At 34.7% G+C, this 25,275-nt stretch overlaps 1 protein-coding gene across 1 annotated transcript in view; it reads right to left on the reverse strand.

Moving 5' to 3' along the window:
* Positions 1-25,275, reverse strand: part of Brwd3 (bromodomain and WD repeat domain containing 3) — a 105,418-nt gene that overhangs the window by 62,027 nt on the left and 18,116 nt on the right. Inside the window, exons 7-11 of the mRNA XM_040744330.1 lie at positions 8,224-8,384; positions 6,780-7,001; positions 2,257-2,357; positions 1,726-1,796; positions 222-322 (exon numbers count right to left, since the gene is read on the reverse strand). Coding sequence (XP_040600264.1) covers positions 222-322; positions 1,726-1,796; positions 2,257-2,357; positions 6,780-7,001; positions 8,224-8,384 — 656 coding nt within the window. The remainder of the gene's footprint in view (positions 1-221; positions 323-1,725; positions 1,797-2,256; positions 2,358-6,779; positions 7,002-8,223; positions 8,385-25,275) is intronic.

Here is a 25,275-nt window from a genome sequence, read left to right on the forward strand (position 1 = left end):
TTATTTTCCATATGAAGACAAGCAATCATTAAAGCAGTATATTCTAAGCCAGGCATTGGTGGCGCATGCCTTTAATCCCAGCACTCAGGAGGTAGAGGCAGGTGGATCTCTGTGAGTTAGAGGCCAACTGGGTCTACAGAGGGAGTTCCAGAACCCTGTCTCGAAAAACAAACAAACAAAAAAAATAAGGCAATATAAACAAGTTTCTTTTTTGCTCTTACCGTGTGTGATTCTAATTCAGCAATTTTCTCTGGTGTCTCAGAACCCAAATAGTATATTCTAATAACATGGTCAGTGCTACCTGTTGTAATGAACATACCACCTAGAAGATGAAAAACAGAACAAAACAAAACTTCTTTTAGTTCTATTTAATTTTTTAACCTTGTATTAGTAACAATACTTCAAGGAACACAAAATTGTCTTACAAATACTGATGTCATCTAATATTTCGAAGAAAAATAAAATTCAAGAAAAATAAGAGAATTGTGCCAATTAACACAACTAGAATTCTATTTACTTACTAGGAAGTCTAAGGCCAAAAGGTCATCAGATAAAAGTTGGTAAGGGCTACAGAGTGACTTCACTGCCAGTCTGAGCAATTGAGTGAGAACTTGCACCCAAGTAAGTGAGGGCCAGTGAGACAGCTTAGCTCATTAAGATGCTTGTTGCCAAGGGCTGTGGATCTAAGTTCAATCCTCAAAACCCACATAATAGAGGGAGAAAATTGACTTCCAAACGCTGGACTCTGACCTACCCAAATGTGCCTCTGCTGGCCATGGTGGTGCACACCTTTAATCCCTGTACTTGGGAGGTAGGTGAATCTCTGTGAGTTGGAGGCCAGCCTGGTCTAGAAAGCAAGTTTCAGGACAGCCAGAGCTATAACACAGAGACACCTTGTCTCAGGGGAGGGAAAAAAGGACCTACAGGTTTAAAAAGCTAAAAATTAACAAATAAATAAAAAGTGAAAACAAAGATAAAGGGTCTAGTTCAGTGGCTGAGTGCTTCCCTAGTATGTTCAAGGCCCAAGGTCCAATTATCATTGCCATAAGAGACTAAGACAGAGAAAAAGACAGATGTATTTGAAACAAATATATCCTTCACCTAACAAAATGGACCAATTATACATCAAGCATAGCCTTACTGATTAGAAACTAAAAAGGTCAAATCTTTTATATATTTTATATAGAAATATTATGCCAAAACTCTAAAATATTTACACTTACAATTATCCTACAAGATCTTACATATGATGCCACAACTGTGTACACTTTCTATAAAGTTAAGCTAGGAATTTTGGTTAATGTGTATTTGGGCTGGGGACTGTTTATTCTTTGCCAAATGCAACCAGCATTATATAATATGTATTAAATTAAGAAAACCTATTACTAGGTGCTAATTAATCAAACTGGTAGCATATAACACATGGTTTACAACTTTAGTAGGTTTAACTTTCAAGCACACATACTTTTTCTTCATAAAATTTTTTTTTGTTTCTTTTTCTTGTTTTTTTGAGACAGGGTTTCTGTGTATTGTTTTGGAGGCTGTCCTGGAACTCACTCTGTAGACCAGGTTGGCCTCAAACTCACAGAGATCTGCCTGCCTCTGCCTCCCGAGTGCTGGGACTAAAGGTGTGAGCCACCAACGCCCGGCTCATAAAAAATTTTAAATCAGTTTTTTATACATGGATGATTTTGAGCATTAAAAGCATTAAATTTTGATACATACCGGAACTGAAAGATGAACAAGATATCTGAACTCCAGGTCTGGATCTCTCAGTAAATTTTACTGGACGATCTCTAAAAAAAATAAATGTTTTTAATTCTATCAGGTTCATCTAACAGGCAAAAATCTTAGCACACTGATGAATATTGATCTACTTAACATCAATATTATTTTTAAAAGCTAAATGTAAGAATCCAACACAGCTATTGTCATATTTTCAATTAAAAGTTTTTAAACCCTATAATTTATGACATTAGACACTGACAATAGTTTTTGCAAACACATTGCTGTTATTTAATGCCATTATTATAAAATGTTCAAAAATATTTTACCATACTTCCATATTAATTTCATAGACTCAATACTGACTTTATAAAAATATTTATTTTAAAATCTCTAAACATAAATATAAATACACACAGGGGGTGTATATATACATGTACATAATTCAATACTTGAACTATTATATCACCAAGTTAATAAAATATAAGTAAATTGAGTTTTCACAAGTTCCTAAAATTTATTTAAACTTACCTAAACTTCATTGTTTTTACGTGCCATTGCCAGAAACAAATTGTTCCATCAGCACCAGTAGAAGTGAGGTATCTAGTTGTGCCTTTAGTTGATGGACAAAACTTAAAAAGAAGAATTCAAATAAAATATGAAGTTTTCCTGATCAAACTATTTTGTACAAATATAACATATAAATAAATCATTCAGTATCAGTCCGGTGAGATGGCTGAGTGAGTAAATGTGTTTGTCAAGATGCCTGAGATGCTGAGTTTAGTCACAGAATACAGACAATTGCCCAGACCTTCGAACGTGTGCTGGCTGTAGCACATGCACTCATGGCAGCCATACACTCATGAAGCCTATATGTATACAGAAAGAACGCATACACACAAAGTGAAAAGAATTTCAATATCAGGAGTTTTGTTCCTTAAATTCCGTAGATAAATGGATACTTATCAAAATTTCTAGAATAATAAAACCTAAAGCAAGTAGCAACTGAGCAGCTGCAGAGATGATGGCTTAGCAGTTAATGCCTGCTGCTCTCCCAGAGGACCTAGTTTTGGCTCCCAGCACCCACATTGAGTGTTTTACAACCTCTTGAAACTCCAGGTCAAGAGGACCCGATGCCTTCTTCTGGCCTCCACAGGCACTGCACACATATACACAGCACCCTTACCCCTGCACATGTACACATAATAAAACTAAAATCTTAAAAATGAAAGGAATAATTGAAGCTGAAATAAAATATTTCACTACTAATGTTCTAAATAATTTTAGATAAAGTTTTGCCATGTAGCCCTAGCTGGTTTACATCTTACTATGTAGATTAGCTGGTCCTGCACTTACCCCAGAAAAGAATCAAAGAAGGTAGGAACCAAGATGGCTAAGACACAGGAAAAAGTTCAAAATCAGACTCTATTTTCCAGTATGGCTATGAATTTTAAAATCAAATCTGATGGCCTGGGAATATAGCTCAATGGCAGAATAACTACGTAACATGCACAAGGCCCTGGATTCAGTTCTTAATACCAGAATAAAAGTACCAAGGAGATAATAATTTCCACTGAGATAATAATTAAGGGTTAATATACCTAAGAACACAAATCAAAATAAATCAATCATCATACATATCAAAATTAATTAGTTCAATCTAAAGACTTTAAATTTACCCTCAGATAAAGAAACTTGTATTACAAAGCTTACTATACAATCTATAGCAGGAATCAACAAATTATGCCCCGTATATAACATTTGGGTTGCTGACTATTTGTATAAATAAGATTTACTGGAACATAGTAACCTTAAACTGTCTATGGATATTTTATCAATTGTATAAACAAAGCTGAGTAATTTGACAAAGACTTCATGCTATGGAAAATCTAAAATATCTACCAATTAGTCTGTGAATTTGCTGCTGATCTCTTACCCATAGGAATGGGAACATAAACTGAGAATTTTATCAATTGTATAAACAAAGCTGAGTAATTTGACAAAGACTTCATGCTATGGAAAATCTAAAATATCTACCAATTAGTCTGTGAATTTGCTGCTGATCTCTTACCCATAGGAATGGGAACATAAACTGAGAATTTCATTGTTTCAAAAAATTCTAAAACCCTTATTATGCCCATTAAGCTTAAATTGCTTTAACACATGTTGATGTGTTGCTATATACTAAATAAATTATTTTATTTGATAAATAATGTTAGAGATTGTTGATAGAAAGCACATATATTTTTTTCTTTTTGAGACAGGGTATCTTTATTTAGTCCTAGCTGTCCTGGAATTCACTATGTAGACCAGATTGGCCTCAAACTTGCAGTGACCCTCTTGTTGCTACCTCCTAGGAATAAAAGCATGTGTGACCATGCCTGGCATGGTCTTACAGAAAATAAACAGCATAAAAGGAACCTGAATTTCTACCATTCTGTGGCAACCACTATTAATATTATCAATTTATTTCAATGTTATTTACAAAAGAAAGGAAATAAATTGGAAGGATACTTTTCGATTGAAAGAAGAGTTAATAAATCATAGTAACTATGCCTAAGGGAAAATTTTTGCTGTGGACAAAATGACATGCCAGTGTGAATAGATAAAATTTTACAAGGACTCACCCCCAGATGAAGAGTTATTGAGAGCAGAATCAGTTTTCACTAGGGATAAGCATCCCAAGTGGTTAGGCCAAAATACATATATATATGTAAGCAACACTAAAACATACTCAGCAGGTTGTACACACACACACACACACACACACACACACACACACACACACACACACACACACAGGCAGGCAGGAGGGGTCAAAATGACAGAAATAATTTAATAAATCAATAAAAAGATAGCAAGAGGAAAAGACTGTTAGTAGACTAAATAAAAAGTCAGAGATGGTCTTCTTAAGAATTTCTGCAGTGTACTTACAAAGTGAGGAACAAATCATGTGAGTATTTAGGGAAGACTACTCCAGAGACAGAAAATAGTGGGAGAAAAATCAGGAATGTCAGCCAAGCATATTACATAGGAAGCTGAGATAGGAGGAAGAGAATGTGGGGAGGAGGAGGATCAAAAGAATGGAGAGGAGAAGGAGAAGGGAAAAACGAAGAAAGACAGGAATTTGCCAGCAGCTAAAACAGAGTGAAAATGAAAATCAAATCATAGCAGATGAGGTCAAGGGAAGCCTAGAGGCTGAGAATGTATATAGGCTTACAGTGGATATAGTCCTATGGATCACAGATTTGTTGCCTCTGACCTGGAGAACAGAAGCCATCAAGATGCTGAATACTAGTAACATGACTTAACTGCTATTTTACAATCTTCTGGTTACCGCGTAGAGTCTGGACTATGACAAGGAAGAATTCAGAGCAGGGAAATCAATGAGAATTCTGTTTCAATAATCATGGCCACAGAAATGTATTAGTGGCTTGAAACAGCATAGTGCATACAGATGTAATTCATGAGAAAGTTCCAGATTTTGAGTATATTTTGATAATAGAACAAAATGATTGTATGACAGATTAGATAAAGGGAACAATAAGAAGATAAACATTATTTAAAATCATGAAATCATCATATGTTCAGATGATACTATAGTTAGGATGTTGCATGTTCCACATATTAAAGTTTTGGTCTAAAAAGTAGGTTGTTAAATATGATGGAACCTTTCTGAGGAGGGACATTAGGGAAATCTAGAGATTATTGAGGGCATGCCTTCAATGGATTGTATCCACCTCCAATGTGTTTATGGGACTCCCTGCAGAGTGATTTAAGCTTTTACATACACATGGCTCCGCCATGATTCATTTTTTTATTTCAGCATACTTCTGCCTTTATTATTTACAGCATGAAGTCATATAGACAAGGGGTAGTTGCAGAGCTTGCATTAATCAGTTCCAACTTTATATATGATACTGTGAGCTAATTTGTAAGAAATGTTTGTAAGAAATGTTTCAGGTATTTTATTCATGACAAAAAATACTTAAACAGTTGAGGAAAGATTTGTTGGTATTAAATTTGAGGGAGGAAGAAGAATTAAATTTTGAGTTTGAGACACCTAGTAGACATTCATGTAATGGTGCTAAATACAAAGGTGGATAGGCAAAAAAAAGATGGATCCCAGATGAGAATATCTGAGTTATCAGTTTAATCGGCATACAGATGAAATTCAAAGGTCAAATAGTATCATTAAGGGCAGATGTGAAATTTTTCAAAGTCCAAGGCTATATATTATAGTAAGATCATGTCTCAAAACAATCAACATAAAAATCTTAACTAATTAGAATTTTTCATTCAATACAGAATGAGCACACTTTCTGCTAGATCCCTATAAAAAGTGATATGTTATTATAATAGCACACGATAAATGTAAGTAATGACCTCTTACAGAACTATTATCTCTATGTAAAAGTTTAAAAGATTTTTTGGGTTTGTTCTTGACAAAACAGAATGGTAAAACTTCAGTTTAGTTTTGCTAAGTGCAATGGCTTTTAAGATATCAAGGACTTTCACTACCAAGATTTAGTCAAAATATTATATGAACATATTTTATATCAAATATCAAACTGAAACAAAAAATCACTGAAACTGAAAATATTAAAATTTCTTCCTCATATTAAAACCACATGTACACACACATACTAAATCTGGCACACATCATGAATTAAATATTAACAGAGTATGCCAATATTCATATTAGAACCTGTGTTTGTCCTCACTAACAGATGCAGTGTGCAAGCAGGCATTCTCAAGTATAATCCCTTCTTCACATACACACAAAGGTAAATATGTTGTCCCATGCTGGATTTGAAGTACCTTCTCCATTACGGTGTTTTAATATATTTCACAGGCACAGGTTTATATAAAGAGGAAAAAATTAAAATATTTCTCTGTAGAAGACAAGCAAAGCTCTCAGAGAGCATTTTTCTGTTGTCACTCTTTATGCTATTAACCATATAATATATATCCATATAATATTTAATACATTCATAACACAAATAAGAAAATCCTCAGCTTTATTAAAATGTTAGAGATCATATCTTTCTCACCTGTATGGAAGTGATAGAAGCTGAATGTCCCTGAAGGACAGCAATTGGTGCACAAGTTCGAAGACACCATACTCTCACAACTTTATCACAGCTGCCTGCAGCAATGAGAGTATTTTCATAGTTAACAGCCATGTCAGAAATTTCAGCAGAGTGCCCTCGAAGTGTAGCCAGGAGGCGTCCATCATCTGTAGCCCAGATTTTCACCAAACAGTCATCTGAGCCCTGCAGTAACACAAAAGACAGAAGATTTATAATGGAACGCAAACTTGCCATTTACAGCCGGAAGAAAAGCAACATTACAAAGCAAACATTTTATTAAGGAAAACTATGTGGACCCAGAACCAAATATAAGCATTGTTTAAATGATAGCATTAAGTATTATCCAAACTAACAGTAGCATTTGTGGCAGTCTTCAAAACCAGCAGTCCTAAGAAACACTGAAATATATTATGCATATACTTAAGTGATTAGTTATTATACATTTCTGCCATTGCTTCTTTCTATATATGCCTAGCAGACCCTGGCTTCATTGTCTTAATAATTTTTTTTCTAAAAATATTTCAAAATTTCAGTCTGTAATCTAATTCTCTGGAAACCTGAGGCCATTAATAATCCCTAGTGAAAATCTTTATGTTGCATTTCCCTTTAAGAATTCCAAATGAGTTTTAAATATAGTAAAATGAATTCTATTCTAATATGGTAAAGTAATTAACCTATTTATTAAAAAGAAGACATGCACCATTATTATATCATCATACTTAGAGACATAAGTCATCAGTAGAAAAGTCTAGAATTCAACCTAAGGAATTATAATTTCTCAAAACAAAGTACTTCCTTTGTTGAAGGCTATAAAAAGAAATTTGAAATTGTGTTACTTCTCTCACCTCTTGTTATCAATAATAAATCAATCGCATCAATATTTTAGACATATTATTATGCTATAATTTTTACTCAAAAGCAAAAAACACAACTTAGTAAAACTTAAAATTGAGAAGTTTTTTAAAATAACTGACACAAAAATCAAAGAAATATATATAATGCAAGTGCAATCCTCATTAGTGTATGGTTCAACTAGTTTAATATTGAAGGTGATATAATTATTAAAACCAAATTTGCAGCAATTACACAGGAAAATGCCTTTTAATAAATGCCTGTTTAACAGAATAAAATGGAATATATTTGTTTCATATAAATTAACTATCTTGAGGTTATATAGACTTCTGAAGATATAATTTTTAAATAAATTTCTAAAACGATACTGGATCTCATAGCTCACCCTTCATTTACATAAAATGAGAAATTATTTACAATTTCACCACACCTTTTCTTGCATTAGTAAGTCCAAATAGAATGAATTACTTATAAAGTATAATACAATGGATGGAATGAAGTCTTGCTTCAGTTGTAAATGTAAACTGTTACATGTCATAAATATTTAACTCACTGTGAAAATTCGCCTCCCAGTTCGATCAAATGCTACACAGTAGACAGAAGATAAGTGCCCCAGAATTCTCTTATGCATCTTGATGTGCTGGTAAGCAGATGAGGGGAAAACATGGCTGAAGCGACTACATCCGGTTAATTGCCTGGCTGAGGTGATATTCACTGCAAATAAAATGAAACAGAAGAATGAATCTTAAAACCCAAAAGTGAAACTTACTTTATGAAATTATGCCTATTAAAATAAGAAAATAGGGTACACCTGCCACACCAATTCCACAAAAATGAGATCTAAATTCCCTTAAGCATTTCATTATTTTCTAAAATCAACAGTACTAACAATACTGTTCAATAGTACTAACAATAGTGTTCTGGTAGGTCACAAGGGTCTAATACTCTACTTGGCTTCCTGTGGTTTCTCAAGCATATTATCTTTCTCTCCCTTTCTATAATATTATATAGGTGTTAAGCAGCAAAACAAATATACCAAAAATACCAAGTAAGCCACAACATGTATTTTAATAATAATGTCGAGTCTCTGTATGTTCAAAGTCACCTTGAGGCAAGAGGGCATCTTAGCACACTGTAAAAACTGTGTGATACAAACAGTAGCATTTCTATCTTTAAGTACAGCAAAATTAAGGCATAAGTTCAGTTCTTGCTAGATTAGTATAATTAGAACCATGTCACAATAAAAGTATGAAATTTTTTAGTGGCTTAGTATATAGACAGCTATGAAGTCTACCTTTCAAGAAAAGGTACAACTACTGGCCACTTTAAACCGGCAAAATGACAAAACTATGAATTATGAATGTCATAATCAGAAAACTTTGAAAGAGAATCATTAGAACATATTAGGGAGCTGAGAATAATTGCAAGACAATGAATAAATGAATAATGGTTAAAAATATAAAAGACAAAGTTCATAAGAACAAATTCTAGGTAAGAAGATTTCTTTTTAGTAGCCATTCCCTATCCAGCCAAACAGAAATTTCTACAAGTCTAAGAGTGAGTAGGCATACCCATTCTCTAGTCAAATATTTCTTCATGCTTTGGATTTCTTCAATCAACAACTGTGTCTGCCTTCCTTTTCTTTTTCTTTCATTTTTTTCAGGTATACAGAAGAAAAGTTATGTTGTTTCAATGTATGGCATTTCCAACTGGGGAACAACTGACACTTTGGGCTGAATATTTCTCTGTTACAGGAGTGGATCTGTTCATTGTATGATGCTTTAGCAGCAACCTTGACCTCTACCCACTGGACGCTAACAGCATCAGCAGCACTGAGTGTGACAAGCAAAAACAGACCCCCACATTGCTAACTATCACTTGGTGGTGGGAGAAACACCTTCATAGAAAAACAATTACTTCTTGCAAGATAAAATCAAGAAACAAAGAGTTAAGAGCAGGAAGAAATTAAAAAATTAAAACTTGGAGGAAAAGATAGAGCTAGAAAAAACTTCCAAGCAATGAACACAGATTTCTTTCCATTTATTTACTCAGTCTTTGGATTACAGCATCAGTAATGAAGGCCTTGGTCATACCTTTTCAAACATTAACTTTTAACCTGCAAAAGATTGGTCCATTAACATTCTATCATAGATGAAGAGGGACTCGTGAGATGCCACCCCTCCCTCAGGAACTACTGGTAGTCAAAGGTTGCAAGGGGAGAAGTTATTTTCTCCAATGGTCTAGGCATGACACACTTTTCATGCTCCTGTAAATACTGCCTCCCCAATGCCCATACAATCAATCACAATTAACTCAGCACGTCACAAACAAAACAAAGCAAAACAAAAGTCAAAACACTGGACAAAACATGAAAATAGGAGAGGGACTTGTTGGAAAGGCAGACTGCCAAAAATGCATTATTTCAAAAATACACATGGATGAAATCATCAAAGAATAGAAAACTTTCAGTCATGAGCCACCATTAACTTGATCTTTTGAATTGTCTTTGTAGCCGTTTTTTTGTCTGTTTCTGTTCTTCATTATTTCCTTTCTTCTAAGAAATTTAGGGTTACTTTAGTCTTATTTTTTCAGTTCACTGGGGTGTTTTGGTATAGACATGCTTCTTTTGTATAGACACGTATTGCCATAACCTATTCTCCGGACTGTATTTGCAGCATATGGTAAGTTTGGTATGATTCCTCCACATACAGATGGAATATTTCTCATACAAAAATGCCTATGAAAATAAATGTTTACAATTACAGATAGAGGGAGTAGGGTTACATGCATGCAAATTATGAGATATCCTGACAATGAGACTGAAGCTTTACAAAAAAATTAACTTTCTGGATACACTTTACACATATGCACTGAATATTTTATACAATATTTTTAGTGAGGCTGCATTCCTTTTTCTCTTCCTAGAATTTTTAATTTAAAGTCTATTTTGTGTAACATATGTAGTTACTCCTATTTCTGTTTAACTTTCCATTTGAATGTAATATATTTTGACTACATCTCATTAGAGGTATAGTGATTCATCTGCATGCAGTATAAAGTTGAGTTTTTTATACAGCCAACCACTTGACAACAAAAATGACCATTATATCCCAAGTAATTTATAGAATCAAGTCAATTGCTATCAAAATCCCAATGACATTTCTCATAGAAGTAGGAAGTAATCCAAATGGAACTACAAAATTTCCCAATAGTCAAAGGATTTTAGAGCAGAAAGAACAAAGCATAAACCATCATATTACTGGATTACAAAATACATTATAAAGCTATGATGAACAAAGTAGCATGGTTCTAGCATAGAAACAATATAATGATTAACACAAAAGAATAGGATATCCAATAATAAGGGTTTAAAATAAATTGATACTAAGTAAATGCACAAAACACAATGAGGAAAGAATAAATACATCAATAGATGCTGTTAGAGAAACATGATATCCACATGCAAAATAATGGCATCAGACATATCACATACAAAAATGAACACAACATGGGTCAGTGACTTATATGTAAGCACCTAAAATATATAGCTACTAATATGTAATTCGTATAGCACTCTGAAAACACATATAACAAAAATTAAGAACAAATAAGATTATATCAAACTAAAAAACTCTATAGCACAGTTCACAAATGAATGAAGACATCACCCACATATTAAGAGAAAAAATGCGCAAAATCACATATCTGATGAAATGGTAGTATCTAACTCACATAAGGATTACAAAGAATTCAAAGAACTTAACAACAAAACTCTGAAAATGGACAATGAACCTGAAAAGACATTTCTCAAAAGAAGATGGTAAAAACAGCAACGATAAAGCAAGTGCAGGGCTGTAGGATAAGGGTGCTTGCTTGTAAGCTTGAGAACCTGAATTCAATCCCACAAATCTACACATTAAAAAGAAAGCACTGATTGCCAAATATTGTCCTTTGATACACCTCGTGAAAATGCACGCGCGCGCATACACACACACACACACTAAATAAGTGTTAAGAATACATGTTAAGTGTATGAATATAAAACATATACATATACACACATATACATATCACTTTTCAGAATGGTATGGTTTCCTCAAAAAAATGAAGTACCATATAAGGATTATATCCTATAATCTGAAAGAAATGATATTGTTATGATGAAGAAACATCTGGGCTACCATGTTAACTTCAGCATCATTCACAAGAGCCAAGTTATAGAAGATGCCTAGGCATCAATAGATGAATAGACAAAGAAAATGTATGTAAACCCAATGAAATATCATGTATGAGTGGAATTTAAGGAAGTAAGTCGCACACAAAAGGATAAAGCATAATCCCATTTATGTGTGTAATCTAAAGAATTTGATATAATAGTGACTGGGGGACATGGGAAATATTCAAGTATATATTTATATTAAGTATGAAAATGTCTTTATGAAACATGTACTGTATGAAATGAACAGATGCCAAAAGAAATAAGAATAAATAATACTATAGGACCTAGTAACAAAAAAGGAAATAAAACTGGTACTGATTCTTTCTTAGTAGGTATATGAAAGTTTCTAATAATTCCCTCTTTTGTTTCTAGAAATACAAACCAATTACTTATTGGCTAGACTCATGTAAAATTTTTTCTGGAGTAAAAGTTAAAGTGTCCACTTTATGGTTTCTGAAACTTTTCCTTCCATTTGCATGCTTTCCCACTGGCTTGTTTCCGTTTGTCTTGTCTGATTTGACTTTATAAAGATTATCTGCCATTGAAAATAACTTTAGTAATGTAGGACTTTTAAAAAGCTACTCATATATCATTTCTTATTGACTAAGAAAATAATAATGCTTATTTCTGTATCTTAGATTTTAGACATGTTAACCTATTTCTGGAAAACCTATAGGTTTTAAACACTGTTGAGCTAATCTCAGAAATTAAGAATACTAAATAATCTTTAAAGTCACAGGAAAATGTCATAATTCGAAGTCTACAACAATATGCATACATCAGACTATTAATAGAGCATTTTACATGCTTAAGTCCCTCTTTATGCAGGCAAGAATTAAACTCAGATCTTACGCATGTTAGGCAAGGACCTATACATCTAAGATCTACTCCTAGCCCTAGTCCTTAAATTCTGTCTTTGTGTGTGATAGGTAGCGCAGTTCCTCATAGCCCAGAGTAGCTTGGAACTTTCTATATAACCAAGGCTGTCTTAAAGTAATCATTCTACTGCTTCTTCCACCAAGTTCTGTGACTATAGGCATGTACCATCAAGCCAAGTATACTTTAGGCCTCAATGCTAGTCAAGTAAACATTCCATCAACAACTGAGTGGCCCCCTAGCACCTAAATTCCTTTTCTCCCAAAGTTACTATTTGATATACTATAATGTAAGTTAATAAAGTTTAGACTTAACTGACTTCATTTAGTCTTTTTGTGTGTATGTGTGGACGGTGAGGTATTGAGGATTGAAACTAGGGCCTCATTTGTTACAGGCCAGCACGTACCACTTGAGCTATATAACAACTGCCTTTTTTTACATTCTATGTTTGGGACAAGATTTCAATACAATGCTCTGAACTCACTCTGTGCCTCAGCAGGCTTTGAACTTGCCAATCATTTAACTCAGCCTCCAAGTATCTAGGATTTACAACAGGCTTATGCCACCCTATGGCACACTGAATTATTATAAGAATATGAGATTCTTGGGTTGAGGATACAGCTCAGTTGGTAGAGTGCTTGCCTAGCTTACATGAAGCTCTGGACTCAATTTCTAATACCAAATAAAATCAGATATTGTAACACATGTCTGTAATCCTAGCATTCAGGAGGTAAAAGCAGTCAGATCACAGAACAAAGTCATCCTTTTTACATGAGTTCAAGGCCAGCCTGGGGTAAATAAGACCCTGTCTTGTTAAGAACAAAAGAGAATATGATTCTTTTCTTGCTTTACTACTTGTTCCAGAATATATCTGTAAGCAATCTATCCTGTCATTTTATAAACAAAATTACCAAAAGACTGTTAAAATTCTAATGATAGAAAACAAGAAGTTAATCTAGTTTAGAACATTTTTACATTGTGGGGTAGGATGTGCTAATTTCCTCTCTATGGTTAAATGCTAATGCTTAATAGTATACTCTAGGTATCAATGGGTAATAAAGAAAATGTAAAAAACAGTGACAACAAATAAAATCAGTCTTCTTATAAGATTGTTATACTAAGAATGCTTTTAGTAGTACACCATATTATTCCCACAACAGTTTAACACCAGTCTGTTCTCCTAAATCAATCCCATAAAAACACCTAGGTCAGTAACAAGGAGGATTATTGAAAATAAATTTCTTCTGCCACAATATTTCCAAATACAGGCTCATCTATTATCCTTATATATGAAAGCTAGAATACTCTTAGATTCCCCAAATGTCAGGAAGCCTATGCTGAAACACACTGAAGATTATATGACATGTAAAAAGACCACAGTGTTTAAAATTGAAATGCAGTGTCAGTCATAAAATATTTGTCACTCTACACTAAATTTTACTTTTTTTGCTTGCTTGGGTTGGAATGGTATTTTATTTCATCTCTCAGGTTGAACTTGAACTTGCAGCATTCTTCCCGTCTAAGCCTCCTGAGTAACAGGATTACAACGTATGTTCCACACTTGGGTAGTTTATTTTATATATTAATAAAATTGGAATTATAAGTTTCAGATGTCTTTTTATGCTATTTATTAATCTATTGAAAAACAGTTCTTTTCTGGACAATTAAGTTTAAAGCACACTTAAAGGTCTTTCTTATAGGAAGCACAGACTCAATATGACTCAACCACATGAAGAAATATTTGCCTACAGGTACAACTAGAAATGCAGTATTTTTCTCACTTTCTATAGCCTTATGAAATTTTCATTGCGATCTGTATTTAAATGTAACTTGGGTTATGATCTTTAAGTCTAAAGATAGGAAATAAAGAAGACTAAAAATACAACTGACTCTCACTGTAACAAAGTACAAACCAACATAAGTGTAGATTCTAAGAAGCTTATCACAATTTTTGAGACTCTAGGGAGTAGTTTATTAGAAGACATGTTTTGACATTCTGTTTAAAGTAGTACAGATTATAGACGTCTGCTATAGTTTGAAGGGACTTTAAAGGTTAATTTTCAGTCCAAGCCCTCATTTTAAATATAGCAAAAAAGGTTTCACAGTAGCATAGCAAGTTTTCCAAAGTCAAATATGATAGTGACAATGAATAGACATGAACATGGGCCAGGTGAGTTCGAGGCTAGCCTGGTCTACAAGAGCTAGTTCCAGGACAGCCTCCAAAGCCACAGAGAAACCCCGTCTGGGAAAAAAAAAACAAGAACATGGGCCAAATGTTCTTTCTCCTATAATATAAATGTCTCTCATTACTTTATATTTAACCATAATATCAATGCTTGCTGCATACCAAATAAAAGACACTTGTGGAGCAAAACAGTAAACATATGTCCCTATTTTCTGGCTATCAAAGTCTTTTGAATATGAAAACAGAAATGATATGGGGTACATGTGTGTGTAGGGGTAAAGAATTTATAGTGGTCACACACAGTAAAGCAGGAAAGTCACAAATCCTAGCAAGTAGATTTATTGTTGTCAGAAATATTTCTGGCTTTACCAATTCAATTCGTTTGGTAGAAGTATGGAGTAAAAATGCAACAAAATAGGAAACAATTAAGTCCTCTTTACCTAAGGAATAAAAATAATTAGGTATTATACTACCAATCTAAGAATTAAGACAGAATTTGTAGACTTTCTAGCACAACAGGCATTTATATTGCATCTTAGTTCCTTCTCTGCAGCTGTGATAAATTACTCCGACAAAAACAACTTAAGGGGGAACCCAAAGGTTGTATTTCAGTGCACAGTTCAAGGATTCAAACCATTATTGGGGAAGAGGAAAGAAGCGAACAACAATGAATGAATGTAAACGGGATCCTCCCCCACAAGGAATGGTACCACCTACAATTAGTGCACATCTTCCACCTCAATTAACATAACCAAGTAATCGCCTACAAACAGGCCTGAGGCCTATCTCCCAGGTGGCTCTAGATTTTGTGAAGTTAATGATTACCACTGATTCTCACTTAGTGTAAAGAATGGCCTCTTTCCTCTTCCCTTTGTCTCCCTGGAAGTCTCTGCTCTCCCAGATTCCAGAATGCAGTGGGTAAAAGAACGAATTTAACAGTACACATACATGCACAACATATAAAGTTTACTCATATTTCAAATGGGGTAGCTGTTACAGGAACCACTGTAAAAACCAAACCTGTGGATGCTCAAGTTTCTTATATAAAATAATATAACAATCTCAGCAATACTTAGGGAATAATAACAAAAGAGTCTATATAAGAACAATAGAGATGCATTTTATTCCAACACTTAGAATCTCTTTGGAGTGAATCCAAAATGATATGCATATGACAAATAAACAAGTAAGACATTCAGATGTCTGCTTGACTGGGACACCAGCTTTAAAAAACATAGCAGTTTGAATCAAAAATAGAAATAGTTGTAGCATCTACTATTCTGACTGGTCCACCATCAAATTTTGGTATCCTCTTCTCATAAACAACTGTTCAAAAAAGGTCTTTGTTTGAAACAGAAAAATGTTTCCACCAAGAAACACAATGGGACTACAAGTTAAGACTGCTACACAGAAACTTTGTGACCACACTGCCTATAAATAAACAGGCAAAACAGTAACTGATTGGCTTTGCAAATTAACCAGAAGAAACTGAACTCCCACTGTGGAAAGGAATCAGTCAAACATATGTGTGGAATATAGGAGGTCCTGGAAGATGTATTTTTGAACATTCATTATTCAAAAATGCAAACTGCACGCACTAGATTTGTACATGGTGCACAGACATAATAAAACATCCATACACATTAAAAAATAAATCTGTAGAAGAAGAAAACAAAATAAAATGGATCAATAATCAGACATACCTAATGAGACAGAACCAACAAAAGAAAATCAAATATAAAATAGTCATCTGAAAAAATGCACTCAGCAAAATTAAAAACAAAACAAGCAGGGAGTGGTGGCACATGCCATTAACCCCAGCACTCAGGTGGATCTCTATGAGTTAGAGACCAGCCTAGTCTACAGAGTGCGTTCCAGGACAGCTAGGGCTGTTACATAGAGAAACCCTGTCTCAGAGGGAAAACAAAGAAAGTTATCAATAGTAAGATATATCAAAATAGGGAAGACTTATTATGCTTGAAGACACGCTAATTTAAAGTACAGAGCTAGCTGGGGCTGGAGATGACTCAGCACTTAGGAGCTCAGGCTACTTTTTCAGTTGGCCCAGGTTGGATTTCCAGCATCGACACAGTGGCTCCCAACCAACCATGATTCCAGTCCCAGGGGATCCAACACCCTCTTCTGACTACTCATGGCACCAGACATTCATATGGTAGGCACACAGGTACATACATTCAGCAAAATACTCAGACACAAAATAAAATAAATATTAAAATTTTTTAAAGAATAAAAAGGGGTTATAGAACAAGTATAAAACAAGTCCCAAAACAAATACAATAAGAATTACTTTACAGAGAAACCCTGTCTTGAAAAACCAAAAAAAAATTTACTTTAAATATTTAAAATGTAAGTAACATACACATATGTTAAAACATGCACCTTCACCACCCGGCTAAATAGTGTATTTTATTTATTTTTTTTTATTTTTCGGTTTCTCTGTGGCTTTGGAATCTGTCCTGGAACTAGTTCTTGTAGATCAGACTGGTCTTGAACTCACGGAGATCAGCCTGCCTGTCTCCCGTGTGCTAGGCTTTAAAGGCGTGTTCCTCCACTGCCAGGTCAGTAGTATATTTTTTTAAAGACATGGAGTATGCCTTTAATCCTATTACTCAGGAGGCAGAGGCAGAGGCGTGTTTCTGAGTTCAAGGTCAGACTTGACTACAGAGTAAGTTCCAGGACAGCCAGGCAGGGCTGCACAGAGAAATCGTATCTCGAACAAGAAAACAAACAAATAAAACCAAACAAAGAGACCAGAGTGACTAGAGGAATAAAACACAAGATATAAACTGAGTGTGGTAGTATGAAATTACAAGCTTCGTTACTGAAAAGTTTCTACACCCTGCAAAACATTTCCGCTGATGCAGAAATCCAAATCAGACCAAATCAAACCGAATTAGGAAAAACCCATGTTTAATGGATACAGCGCTCCTGAATGGCCTTCCAGCCCCCCAGAGAATAGACAAGAAAGGGAGACCAGAAAAACCACAAGTCTGTTCTCTGGGGGACAGTTTAAATACCCTGTGGGAGTGGTCTTGAGTATCTCTGAGGGAGGAGCCAACATTTGGTGGGCTTTCTGAGATGCAGCAGGGTTTGGAGGGAGATGGAGAGGGAGCTTAGGTGGAATTTCCACCATAACATCCCAGACTTGGGTATATGGATGCCAGGGGAAGGTAATACAGCAGCATCACTTTAACTCACATGCCTGAGAACAGCTTGATAAGTATACCCAAATTCTATCTTTAAAATCATTTTCATCGAACAATAAGTTGCTAAGGAGAAATTTACTTTCCCACTAAAGGTATGCATAGACTGAAAGTGAAAGGATAAACTAAAATATATCCCACTCAAATGAGATTCAGGAGGAAGGAACTCATTTAAAATAAAATACTCTTCAAGTGAAAAGGAGTAAAAAATGATAAAAGCATTATGTTACATAAAGGGATCAAATAAACAACAGGAAATAATTCTAAACATGTATTGTCCAACATTAAAACATACAAATATATCAACCAAAACCAACATTAATATGGAATGGTAGAATAATCAACACCTAAATGAGTGAAGTAGAAAAATCTCCAACAAGCAACCCATTGTCGCATCTTAAAGAAATAGAAAAATAAGAAAATAATTAAAATAACCAGAAAGAAAAAATAATAACAAGGTCAGAGGAAATTCACATTAAATAGATACCAGAAAGACAACACACACATACATATATACATACACAAAAATTGAATGAAACAAAATGTTGTTTCTTCAAAATGATGTAAAAATAGACAAACCCTTAACTACCTTTAAAGAGAATCACATATAATCAGAGATAAAAAGGGACACATTACAACTGACTCCACGGATTTAAAAAAAATTAATCATGAAAAAAATGCATCAGCAAATGTGATAGCATGGAAGAAATTAACAAATTCATACCAACACACATGTTTCTATACTGAATTGTAAAGAAATAGAAAGCCTCAGCAAATCAATAATAGATAATAAAATTGAAGCAATAAATTTTGCCTCCAGTCAAAGAAAATTTCAGAACCAGCAAGTTTGTTGATTTAAAGAACAATCAAAATCCACTGTTTTATGATATGCCCAAGAAAATTTAAAAACATTTCTTCCAAGGGCATTCTAGGAGGCCAGTATCACCTGATATCAGAATAAGATAAGGCATTAGGAAGAAGATTAAGAGCTCCTGGGCTTCTAAGTCTGCAAAGCTTTTCTCAAAACAACACAACACAACACAACAGGTAAGACAAGCATACAACAAAGCAGAAACTGAATGTAGCTGGGGTTATTGGCTGCAGAGTGTGAGAGCACTTGCCAGAATACAGCAGGCCCTGGGGTTTGATACCGAAATACCACAAGGGGGGAAAAACAAAACTTGTTTCCTAAAAAGAAAACTGCAGGTCTGGATGAAGAAGCCTGAAAGAAAATAGATGTAAATAATCTCACCAAAATGTCAGCAAACCAAAGCTAACAGTACACTGAAAAGATCATTCATTATAATCAATTGGAATTTGCCTCAGAGAAGAAAAATAGCTCAACATATACAATTTAAGAAAATGAAATACAAAATTTCAATTGTTTCAATAAACACAGAAATTAATGAAATCAATATTCCTCCAAGATATTATACTGAACAAAGTAAGTATAGACTGATTAGCCCATAATTGTTAATAAAGGCTGTTTAGAATATACAAAGTGATAACATTATATGCTAAAAAGGGACAGCCAAAAGCTTTCACTCTAAAAAATGTGTAACTCCTTTTGTTATTGTCTTCACCAGAACAATCAAACAAGAGGAACAACTAAAGATGGCTGACAAAAGATGCTGAAAAAGAAATATAGTTTGAGGCCAGCATGAGCTACAGAGCAAATTACAGATTAGCCTGAGCTACTGAGTGAGAACTTATCTCAAACCATTAAAAACTAAAACCCCAGAAAACTCTGCCAAAAACTATCAGAACAAATAAATGAATTAAGCAAAGATGAAAATAAACATGCAGTCAGGCGGTGGTGAATCTCTGTGAGTTCAAGACCAGCCTAGTCTACAAGAGCTAGTTCCAGGACAGCCTCCAAAGCCACAGAGAAACCCTGTCTCAAAAAAAAAGAAAATAAACATGCAAAAGTAAGTAAATTCTCTTGGATAGTAACTATCAAAATAATCATTAGGTTTCTGAGAGTTTTGCTTTTTTCAGTCCTAATACACAACTCCTTTAAAAGGTAGAAAGGGGATTAAAAAAAAATCAAAATACCTAAGTAAATTTTAATAAACCAATGAAAGATGTCTTCAGGAAGAATTATAAAACACTGAAGAAATTGAACAAGACTCAAAAATGTAAATATGCCTTACAGATAAGTTAACTGTCCATAATAAACAATCTTTAAATAAAATTATTAATAAAATAATTTTAACAATGTATTTAGGACTAGAAGAAAATCACATAATTTTATGAAGCCACAAACCCTAAATAATCAAACACATTTTCAATAAGAGGAACAAAGTGTGATTTAAAATATATTCCAAAGCTATAGTATTCAAAACAACACAATATTGGCATAAATATAGGCACGCAGAATAGGATAAGCATTGCCATGGGCAAGGATTTTTTTTAACCCTAAAACTATAGGAAGTAAAGGTAAGTAACAATAGATCAAATTATCTCAAATTTAAAGGGTTTCTGCACAACAAAAACTGATAGGCAAAAACCAACCTACAGTATAGGAAGAAATATTTAAAAGCTATTCATATGACACAGGATTGATATTGACAGCATATATGAACATCCAAAAACTCAACAGAAAACCAATGAACAAATGAAAAAATATGCAACAGACCTTCCTGAAAAGACAACAAAACTGACAATATCATAAATCATCACTGAAAGGCCAATCAAATAATCACATTACCCCAGTTAGAATGGCTGTTATTGGGCCTGGAAGATAAATCAGCAAGTATAGTCTTTGCTATGCAACGTGATGGCCTGAGCTCAATGCCCCAACCCATATAAAAAGGCTAAACATGATGTGGTGGTACACATCTGTGATCCCAGCACTCCTTCAGTGAGATGGGAGGCATGCCTGCCTAGCATGCTCAGGCCCTGGTTTGACCCCCAACATCACAGTGAAAGAAGAACTTTTTCTGGCTGCAGGCAATAGTCTAACTACTACACATTGCCTTGACTAACTTCTACTGTCCTTCTAGCTCATTGCTGAAATGCTGTAATCTGCTCAGGAAAGAGATTCCCTGGGGAAGGAAAGCATGTTTCCCTTGGGGACACTCAGGCTGCTCACCTAGGAGCCTAGGAATATATGCCTGGTGAGTTTGCTTAGGAACAATATTGTCTTGCCATCTTCCCCTTTGTGTAGCAAAGCCTCCACTGACACATCTAAGAACCTTCAAAAAACTGAAGATAACAACTGCTGATGAGCTTATGGGAAAAAGGCAAGTATTCTGTACTAGTGATGGAGGTGTCAATTAGTATAGCCATTACAGAAAGTGGTATAGAAAGTTTCTCAAAAACCAAAAATAAAATTGTTATATGTTTTGGCAATCTCCTTACGTAATACACAAGCCAATAAAAATAAAGTCAATATACAGAAGGAGCATCTATACAACATATTAATTGTCCTATTTATAAAAGACAAGAAGCAGAAGCTGTCTATCAGCTGATGTACAGATAAAAGAAAATGTGGCATATATGCACAATTATAATACTGTTAAGCAGAATGAAATACTGTCATCCAAGCAAACATGACAATGCTAACCAAAATAAAATAAACACAGACACACAAGTACTGCATAATAGCATTCATGTAGAATATAAAAATTATGAAAGAAGCCAAAAGTGGTGGCACACACCTTTGGTCCCAGCATTCAAGAGACAGAGGTACAGATCTCTGGGTTTGAGGCCAGTCTGGTCTATGTAGTAAGTCCCACACCAGCCAAGAGCTACATAGTAAGACAGCTACATTTAAAGAAGAAAATATTTTGAGGATTAGATAGGTTCAGCCGGTATAAGCACTTGCTGCACAGGCCTGGTGAACTCAGTTCAGTCCTCAGGACCTAAGAAACACAGTATACAATGAATCACAGCTGTAAGCCCAGCATTCCTATGGCAAGATAGAACACACACACAGGAGAATGCTGGAAAGATAGCAGGCCAGCTAACCTGGAGTCCACAAAGCAAAAGAATCAAAGAGGCTCTTCTCAACAAGAGTTCGATTCCTGGATCCCACATAGTGGAAAGAGAACTGACTCCTCCAAGTAATCCTATTACCTTCACCTGTACATCCTAGCACGTGAGTGTGCACACACACTAAACATGTAAAACAATGGGGTGGGAGTGTAACCTAGGGGGAAGACACAGAGCTAGCATGTGAGAAGCCCTGAGGTTAGTAACTGCATCTCCATCAAATACGAACAAATGGTTTCGCTGTCACTATTCCCTAATAATAATTATAACAGCATTTAAACTATAAGAATTATTACTTATCTAAAGGCAATTTTAAATATATGAAACAATGTGCATAAGCTATGTTCAAAAACTATGTGTTTCTTTTATGTTACTTTTTGCAGTGCTGGCAATTAAATCAAGGGCCTTACATGCAGTAGTAAAGCTTCTCTATCGCTAACTTATAACCAAAGCACCTCTGTGTCACACAAGGACCTTGAGCATCCATTAATTTAGGCATCACAAGAGGATGGTCTTAGAAACAATCCTCCATGATCCTAAATGACTGCCTTATAGGCTTAGTAATTGACACAGCTCGGGTTAGGGTTAAGTAGAAGAGGCAGGCCTATTATAAAAAGACAACATAAAGCGTCCTTGTGGGGACGAAAATCCTTCATCAATAGTAGAAGTAGACATGCATGTGATAAAATTGTAGAGAACTTTAATGTGCTAACAGGTACATACACATAAACAAGCACAAAGCCATTTGACATTACCATAGGCAATCTCTTCAGTTAAAACTAAACTCTTAGATTACTATATTAATGTCCTTTGTCTTTAGCTGCTCCTTTAGCTTCTGCAATTTCAGAAACATCAATATCCTACTTAACCTTGAAGGCTATCTAAAATCACATCCCTTTTCATAAAATCTAACTTCAAGGAGATAGAGGGGATACAAAAAAAGGGAAAGGAAGAAATCAAGGGGTCCTTCTGTAACTGCAGTTTAGACTGGATACAAAAAAGACCCTAAAGATTCTACCAGAAATCTGCTAAACCTGGTAAACACATTCAGCAAAGTAGCCAGATACAAAACTAACACACAAAAATCAGTAGCCTTCATATATACAAATGAAAATCACAGTGAGAAAAAATAAGGAAATAATACTATTCACATTAGCGTCAAAACATAAAACTTAGAATAAGTCTAATCAATGAACTTTAAGTCACTGAGAAAGGAAACTGAAGATATCAGAAGATGAGAATACTTCCTATGTTCATAGACTGGTATTGTGAAGATGTCCATCCTAAAATCACTCTACAGATTCAATGCAATTCCCATCAAAATTATGACACACTTCTGTATCGAAATTCAAAACATAACCTTCAATTTCATATGGAAATACAAACATGCAGCACAGTCAAAAGAATCATGTAAGAAAAAAAAAACAGCTGGCAGATCACCACCCCACATTTCAAGTTATACTACACGGCTATAGCAATAAAACAGCATGATACGAAAACAAGACAAATAATGATGAATAGAATAGACTTGAGAATTCAGAAATAATCCTACGCTCATACAGCTGCCTGATTTTACAGCCACATGATTTTGAGAAATAGGTAGAAATTTACACTGGAGAAAGGATAGCATCTTTAATAAGTGATGACGGTGAAACTAGATAGCTTCATATAGAAGAATGAAACTCGATCTCCTCTCTGATCCTGTACAAAACTCAATTCCAGGACCTCAACATAGTCCCTGATACCATGAACTGGACAGAAAAGAAAGTAGGGAATGTGATTGAACAAACCTTCCTTTCAGCCGCCTTTCATTTCCACCAGTATTATTAGAATCTATGATTCAAATCTGTTGTGATTTGAATGAGAAACGTTTTCCAGGGGTTCCTATCTGGTGGCTGATTAAGACACTGTAACCTTTAGGATGTTGAGCCTCACTGGAGAAAGTGGGTCACTGATTTGGAATTTTATACCCCTGCTCCTGTCCTGTGTCCATTCTCTCCTTCTTGATTCACAGGGGTGTGGGAACTCTCAGCCACATGCTTCCATGTCTTCGTCTCCATGAAGGACCTTATCTCCTGAAAACCATGAGCCAAAATAAAACCCCCTTCCCTTATGCTACGGTTTCTCAGGTTATTGGTCACATCAATGAGAAAAATGATTAATACAACATAATTATAAATTACACTTGCATAACATTTTAAAGTTCAAAACGTGGTTCCAAAACTCCTCATTTGAGTATGCAGTAATCCTGATAGATCTGAAAGCAAGTATTTTCTTTGCTTTTAAATGAAGAAATTAGGAAATATGGAATGTTACCTGGTACCACAGAGTCAATAAGTGGTGAATCCTACACTTAACTGAGGTTCCCTGATTTCAGTGCAATAGTCTTTCCACTTTTTAGAAGCTGCCTGTTTAACAACATCACAGAATATATAACTACTAAAGCCTAAAAAGACATTAACAATAAAGTCTATACTATATATTCCAATCTTAACTCCATCTGCCAGACACTTAACACAATCAGCAGAGAGATTCTGGCTTCTACTAGAAAGCTCAACAACACCCATTGAGTATCAAAGAATATTCCCCAAAGACCACTTCAGAGCTGCTAAACCACTAACCAGTTTATTCATTTACTATTATAGTAAAAAGTTCACATTAAAACTTTTTTCCATAAGTGCAGAATCTTAAATTGTCAACTACAAAATATTTCTAGCCCTCTCCCCTAGAGATTTTCAACTCAACAGGTTAAGAACACCCCAAAGAGTCCCCAAGTAACATTAATGACAAATCACGATCTGCAGGTCATGTTCTTTAAAAGACTCTGTTTTAAAATAGTAAAAAACTAAGCCGGGTGCTGGTGGCACACGCCTTTAATCCCAGCACTAGGGAGGCAAAGGCAGGCAGATCTCTGTAAGTTCAAGGCCAGTCTTGTCTATAGAGAGTTCCAGGACAGCCTCCAAAACTACAGAGAAACATTGTCTCAAAAAACCAAAAACCAAAAAAAAAAAAAAAAAAAAAAAAAAAAAAGTCAAAAACTATCCAGGACTGAAAGAGTCAATCAATGAGGACTGAAAAATAAAACAAAAGCCCTAAAACTAAAGG

This window comes from Mesocricetus auratus, unplaced genomic scaffold (assembly GCF_017639785.1).
Source record: "Mesocricetus auratus isolate SY011 unplaced genomic scaffold, BCM_Maur_2.0 Super-Scaffold_100003, whole genome shotgun sequence".
Classification (NCBI taxonomy): domain Eukaryota; kingdom Metazoa; phylum Chordata; class Mammalia; order Rodentia; family Cricetidae; genus Mesocricetus; species Mesocricetus auratus.